At 62.1% G+C, this 7,358-nt stretch overlaps 1 protein-coding gene across 1 annotated transcript in view; it reads left to right on the top strand.

Annotated features, from left to right (window-relative positions):
• Positions 1–208: 208 nt before the first annotated feature.
• ADGRB2 (adhesion G protein-coupled receptor B2) overlaps positions 209–7,358 on the top strand; it is a 28,311-nt gene continuing 21,161 nt past the window's right edge. The window contains 2 exon segments of the mRNA XM_056509428.1: positions 209–223; positions 1,725–2,535. Coding sequence (XP_056365403.1) covers positions 209–223; positions 1,725–2,535 — 826 coding nt within the window.

Genomic DNA, 7,358 nt, shown 5'->3' with positions numbered 1-7,358 from the left:
GCGAGCTCTGCCCGGTTCGGTTCAGCCCCGGCAGGTTTTTGGGGCTGGGAGGAAGCTCCTCATATCCCAGAACAGCTGGATCATGCGTGCCTGGAGAGGTGAGGCGGGGGCTGCCCGGCTGTGTCCAACCCCGACCCTTCCAGCAGCGGGAGGGATGGATGGAGGATGGATGGAGGATGGATGGATGGATGGATGGATGGATGGATGGATGGATGGATGGATGGTGGTGCCGGAGCGTCCCTGCTCGCTGCTCCGAGGGAAGCAAGCACCATCTTGTGTCCCTGCCAGGCTGCGGGAGCCCCAGGAGCTCGCTGCAGAGCAGCGGCGTGTCCCTGCCTGACCTCCTCCTCCTCTCCCTCCTCCTCCTCCTCCTCCTCCTCCTCCTCCTCCTCCTCCTCCTCCCCCCCAGCTCTCCCGGAGCAGCGGAGGGGGCTGCGACTCTCTGGGAGTCCCCCGCTCCTTGGTGCCCGCGGTGCTCCCCGCTCCGGCTGCAGCTGGAATTTGCTTCTTTTGGGTCTCTCCTGTTGCATTTCCTGGGGTCTCCGGATTCACTCCCGGAAAACGGGGATTTCTTCTGCCCCACATCCCCCTGCTTGCATCGGGGAGGTCCAGCCCGGTTCTGCTCCACGCCAGCCCCGGCGTGGGGGGAACGCCAGCACCGACCCCCCCGTGCTGCCGGGGCGGCAGGAGCCAGCGCCAGCCTGTTGCATGAGAATCGGGATATTTTTAGCTCTCTAATGTCCCCGGAGTGGCTCCAGCGCAGGCTCGGCCAAGGCTCCGTGTCCCTCCCGGTGAGCCGGGGGATGCCCCAGTATCGCCAGGGGTGGCTGGGATTGGGATTTGCTGTTTGGGGGTGGAGAAGGGCAATCCCCGCTCCGTGCCAAGCGCTCGGCATCCCCAGCACACGGCTGGGCGGAGGCGAGCGGCGACCTCAGCGATTTTGGAATCAACCTCTGCCACGGCGTCTGGCCCTGTGGCCACCTCCGGAATGTCCCCTGCTGTCCCCAGGGCTGTCCCCTTGCCACCGCTGCCCCGGGCACAGGCTGAGTGATGCTGACACGTGCGCGGCGGCCTCGGCCTCTGTAGAGCCGCGCTCCGGGCTCACTTAATAAGGCCAGCGCGTGCATTATTTTATTAATGAGGTATTAAAAAGCCATTCACGGTGATGCTCTGCATTCCCAGAGAGGTATCCGAGAAATCTGTGCTGAGCAGCGGCTGCTCACGCTGTGCCCGGCTCTCAGATATGGGGACAGCCACTCTGCTGGGGTGTCACCGTGCACCCCGAGCTGCCAGCCTGTCCCCACCGAGCTCCAGGGCACCAGAACCAGCTCCAAGGGATTTTGTAGCCCTGTCTGAAGTTGTTCGGTGGCTCCTTGCCCAGGCTGTGCTGGGCCAGCTCGGGGTGCGGGGGTGTGAGCTGAGAGCGGGGGGAGTCACTGCAGTGGGGATCTGTGGGGCTGGGTCTCTGCTCTGGTGCTTTTGGGGTGAAGTCCTCGCTCTGTGCTGCACTGTCCCCAACCTGGGGACTCCTTGGAACAGCAGGGAGTGTCCTGAGACCCTGCGAGGTGGCAGAGGAGGACACGGACCAGGAGGGGACACGAACCGGGAGGGACATGGGGTAACTGCGATGCTGCCCCCACACCGGGCTCAGGGCAGGCTGCTGACCCCCAGTGACCAAACCTCCGGGTAAACATCTGTCCACGTGTCCACCTGTCTGTCCGCAGGGCAAATGCCATAGGATGACCGCTGCTGGTCCCCTCTTACTGGCTGTGATATCGTCTGTCCTGTGGCTCACGCGGGGCTTCGACCCGGCTCCCAGCGCCTGCTCCGCCCTGGCCTCCGGCGTCCTCTACGGCTCCTTCTCCCTCAAGGACCTGTTCCCCACCATCTCCTCCGGCTGCTCCTGGACCCTGGAGAACCCCGACCCCACCAAGTACTCGCTCTACCTCCGCTTCAACCGGGAGGAGCAGGTCTGCACCCACTTCTCGCCCATGGTGCTGCCGCTCGACCATTACCTGGCCAACTACACCTGCGACCCCCGGGGCGAGGCCAGCCCCGCGCCCACCCGCCAGCACCCGGAGCAGCAGCAGCAGGAGGAGGAGGAGGACGAGGAAGCCGAGCTGGAGCTGTGCGAGGGCACGGGACCCTTCACCTTCCTGCACTTCGACAAGAACTTCGTGCAGCTGTGCCTGGCGGCCGAGCCCGAGGCGGCCCCGCGGCTGCTGGAGCCGCAAGCGCTGGAATTCCGCTTCGTGGAGGTGCTGCTGATCAACAACAACAACTCCAGCCAGTTCACCTGCAGCGTGCTGTGCCGCTGGCTCGAGGAGTGCCTGCAGGCTCCCGGCGCCCGCCGCTGCGGCTTCACCCACGCCGGCTGCAGCTGCCAGGCTGAGAGCCCTCCGACCCCCCGGAGAAACGGCACCCGGCCCCCGGCACAGCCCCTGCCCACCCCGGTGCCCCCCGGCCCCGACTGCTGCCCCACCGAGCTGCATTCTGCGAATGCCAACGAGCTCGAGCTGCCCGAGGTGCCGCACGGTGAGTGGGGAGCGGGGGTGGACCCGCAGGGCGGGGCAGGGCAGGGCAGGAACGGGCAGGGTGGGGCAGGGCAGGAATGAGCGGGTTCTGCGGGGAATGGGGTGGTGGGGGCTGTGTGTGGAGCAGGGAATTGTGCAGTGGGTGGATGCTGCTTGTGAGAGCTCTGTGGGGCTGGAAGTGCAGCTGGGAACTGTGAATGGAGCAGGGAATGCATGGGATTGATCCTGGGGCTGGAGGTGCCAATGGGGCGTTGAGCATAGAGCAGGGAATCCATGGAATGGATGAATCCCGCCTTAGCCCATTCCTTATTGCTGGAAGTTTCCAACGGGACACTGTGCATGGAGCAGGGAATCCATGGGATGGATCCTGGGGCTGGAAGTGCCAATGGGGCGTTGAGCATAGAGCAGGGAATCCATGGGATGGATGAATCCTGGGGCAGGATGGTGCCAGTGGGGCACTGGGCATGGAGCAGGGAATCCATGGGATGGATGAATTCCGCCTGAGCACACTCCTTATTGCTGGAAGTTTCCAATGGGACACTGTGCATGGAGCCGGGAATCCATGGGATGGATGAATCCCGGGGCAGGATGGTGCCAGTGGGGCACTGGGCAAGGAGCAGGGAATCCATGGGATGGATGAATCCTGAGCACACTCCTTATTGCTGAAGTTTCCAATGGGACACTGTGCATGGAGCCGGGAATCCATGGGATGGATGAATCCCGGGGCAGGATGGTGCCAGTGGGGCACTGGGCAAGGAGCAGGGAATCCATGGGATGGATGAATCCTGCCTTAGCCCATTCCTTATTGCTGGAAGTTTCCAACGGGACACCAGGCATGGAGCAGGGAATCCATGGGATGGATGAATCCCGGGGCAGGATGGTGCCAGTGGGGCACTGGGCATGGAGCTGGGAATCCATGGGATGGATGAATCCTGGGGCAGGATGGTGCCAGTGGGGCACTGGGCAAGGAGCAGGGAATCCATGGGATGGATCCTGGAGCTGGAAGTGCCAATGGGGCGTTGAGCATAGAGCGGGGAATCCATGGGATGGATGAATCCTGCCTTAGCCCATTCCTTATTGCTGGAAGTTTCCAACGGGACACCAGGCATGGAGCAGGGAATCCATGGGATGGATCCTGGGGCTGGAGGTGCCAATGGGGCATTGAGCATAGAGCAGGGAATCCATGGGATGGATGAATCCCGGGGCAGGATGGTGCCAGTGGGGCACTGGGCAAGGAGCAGGGAATCCATGGGATGGATGAATCCTGAACACACTCCTAATTGCTGGAAGTTTCCAACGGGACACGATGCATGGGACAGGGAATCCATGGGATGGATGAATCCTGGGGCAGGATGGTGCCAGTGGGGCACTGGGCAAGGAGCAGGGAATTAATGGAATGGATGAATCCTGCCTGAGCACACTCCTTATTGCTGGAAGTTTCTAACGGTGCATGGAGCAGGGAATCCACACAAAGTTCAACCCCGTGGAGCTGCAGCCTGGGTGGCTCAGCCGTGCCCGGGAGCACCGCGGTGACCCCGGGGCTGAAGCCACGGCTGCTCTGGCACATCCCCCGTGGCTCCCTGGCCTGGCTCGCCGCCTCCTCGGCACGGGGCAGGAGCGGGAGCCGACCCGCTCTGCCTTGGTGGAGACGTGGAAAACAATTTGCAGGTAAAATGACCCTTTCCCGTGGCAAATTGCCCTTGACTGCTGCAGCCCCGGCGCTTGTTATTCCAGGCAGGGTGTCACGGCCGGGCTGTTAACCAGGCGGAATGAGGCCATTCGCTCGTGCCGGGATTGTAGGAGCGGCTCCGGGATCGGGGCCGCCTCACCCTGCTGCTGCCCGCCTCTGGGATACGGGGATTTCGGCACACATCTGGCCAGATGTGCCCTCCAGCAGCCTCAGGGTGATGCGCGGGGTCTTTATCTGGCAGATTAGGTGGCAGGGCCGGGCCGGGGGTGTAGAGATAATTTCATTGGGCTTTAGCATTTATTTCAGGAGCTAAATGTCATTACGGGCAGATCCCCCACTAAATCCCCGGTCCGTTACAGCTCGAAATCGTCTCATCCCGAGGGGAGCTGCTTGAGCTGATTTTGTTTTATGTTTTTTTTCCCCCGTTTTTGTTTTTTTTTTTTCCCCTCTAAATACCGCTGCCCGTGGGGATTAAGAGCTCAGCGCCAGGGTCAGGTGCCAGCCCCAAGGTCGGGTTGGCTGACCCTGTGCCCGAGGGGTGACACCTGTGGTGGCCAGGGAAAAATGGAATCGGGGATGAGATGGAGGAATGGGATCGGGGATGGGATGGAAAAGTGAGATCGAGAATGGGATGGAGGAATGGGATCCAGGATGGGATGGGGAAACTGAATCTATGATAGGATGGAAAAGTGAGATCTAGGATGGGATGGGGAAACTGAATCTGTAATGGGATGGAAAAGTGAGATCCAGGATGGGATGGAGAGGTGAGATGCAGGATGGAATGAAAAGCGGGATCCAGGATGGGATGGAGAAATGGGATCCACGATGGGATGGAAAAGCTGGGTGCAGAATGGGGTGGAGAAGTGGAATGCAGGATGGGATGGAGAAGGAGGATCCAGGATGGGATGGAGAAGCAAGATGCTCCTCCAGGGGATCCAGGATGGGATGGAGAAATAGGATCCCGGAGAGAATGGAGAAATGGGATCCAGGAGGGAATGGAGAAATGGGATCCAGGATGGGATGGAGAAATGGGATCCAGGAGAGAATGGAGAAATGGGATCCAGGATGGGATGGAGAAATGGGATCCAGGAGAGAATGGAGAAATGGGATCCCGGAGAAAATGGAGAAATGGGATCCAGGAGAAAATGGAGAAATGGGATCCAGGAGAAAATGGAGAAATGGGATCCAGGAGGGAATGGAGAAATGGGATCCAGGGTGGGATAGAAAAGCAGGATCCAGGATGGGATGAAAAAGTGGGATGGAGGAAGGGAATAGAGATGGGGATGCTCCTCCAGGGGATCCAGGACGAGATGGAACAGCAGGATGCTCCTCCAGGGGATTCAGGACGGGATGGAGAAGGGAGATGCAGGACAGGATGGAGAAGCAGAACGCCCCTCCAGGGTATCTGGGATGGGATGGAACATCAGGATGCTCCTCCAGGGGCTCCAGCAGCTCCCCAGGGTGTCTCGGCCGGGTTGTTTCCCCCGATCCTGGCGCAGGGCGCTGCCCAGGGGTGTCCCTGCAGAGCTGGCAGCGCTCAGTGCCACATCCCGCCTCTCCTTCTGCCACGGCCGCAGCGCAAACTCCGGCTCCTTCTCCAAATTACATTTGACATTCAATTAGAGGCTGGAGCGCTCTGGGGGGGGTTCAGTGTTATTGCGGTGCCGGAGCCGCGGGGGTGTCGCTCAGCCCCTCGTGCCACACCGCTGCCACCGTCCCCGCTCGGTGTCACCGCGCCGAGCCCGCAGCACAGAGCGCCCTTCATGCTGCCGGGGGGGGGGTCCCGGGCTCCCACCTGGCCTCCCCCCGGCCCCCCGGGGCGGAGAATGGTCGCCTTTCAGGGCGATGGTGGCACACAGGGCCGGGGGGCTGAATGGCGCCTGTGAGCCGAGGCTTGGCGGGCGCCCAGCGCTGATCTCAGCGGCTCCTCCGCCGCAGCGACGTGGGGCTGGCACCGGCCCAGAGCCCCCCCAGAGCGCTGACCCCGGGGTCCCCCCGCCCGCGTCATCCCCGCCCTGGGGAGGCTCTCCCGGAGGGGGATCCGGGCCGGAGGCACGTGGGAGGAAAGCGTGGATGGGTTGGAGTTTTGTGGGATTTGCTTTGGGTGCGTTCAAACCCCGCTGCTCCAAGGTTTTAAGACCCCCAAAAGGATGACCCCCGCTCTTTTTGATGACCTCCAGGTGACCCTGCCGTGTCGAGGCCGAGCAGCTCCAAGTTTGGCTTTCCCACACCCCAAACCCATCCCGGCTCAGAAACCAACCCGCAGCGAGGTGCTGCTGGCACAAGGGCTCAACCAGCACCTCGGGTCCCCAAAGGAACACCCCAGATGTCCCCAAAATCACCTCCGACCCTTGCACCCCCCTCTGGGGGACCCCCGGGCAGGGCGGGGTGCGGTGCCGGGTTTGGCCGCAGCCTCCCGGCGGTGACAGCCGAGGATTTAGTGCTCTCTGAAGGAAATTGAATTTGGTGTCTCTGTCGAACACAGCCAGCGAGAACGCCCTCATATATCCTCGGGATTTATGGTTTTCCCCGCGCTCCTGCTGTGCCGCGTGTAATTCTGCTGCTCCCGGGGAGGGGGGATGGCCCTGTGGGGAATTCGGGCCCCACAGAACCCCCGGGCACCCCCTCAGTGTCTCCTATTCCACCGGGAATTCCGTGGAGTGGGATGTCCCACATTCCAAGGACAGGATCTGAGGGTGCCAGCCGGTTGAGGCAAAACTCGGCAAATTTGGGTTGTTTTTTTTTTGACAGCACAACCAGCGGCAGAGCAGGCTGTGCTCCCCGCCTGGGGCTGGCTGTCCCTGCTCCGTGTCCCAGCGGGAGCCACCATGTGCCAGTGCCAGGTGTCCCCGTGCCACCTCCACGCCTTGGGGACATCGCTGTGTTTGACAGCAGCTCAACGAGCCGCCTGTGCCACCCCTGGCTGCTCTGCATTTTTGGGGGTGACATCCCGCACATCCAGCAGGGATGAATCCGTGGGATTTTCACAGCGCAGATTTGGGGACAAGAGTCCCTCCGGAGGACAGGGAGGGTTGTGGGGGTGGCCGGGGGACGCGTCCCCCCGCGCCCGTAGCCGCGCCCCCCGCCCAGCCCCGCACATGCCAGTTAATTTCACGCCAAGTGCTCTTGATGGA

Source organism: Oenanthe melanoleuca, chromosome 23 (genome assembly GCF_029582105.1).
Source record: "Oenanthe melanoleuca isolate GR-GAL-2019-014 chromosome 23, OMel1.0, whole genome shotgun sequence".
Classification (NCBI taxonomy): Eukaryota; Metazoa; Chordata; class Aves; order Passeriformes; family Muscicapidae; genus Oenanthe; species Oenanthe melanoleuca.
Note: the sequence above shows the minus strand (reverse complement) of the source record. Positions and strands in the feature narration are given on the sequence as shown.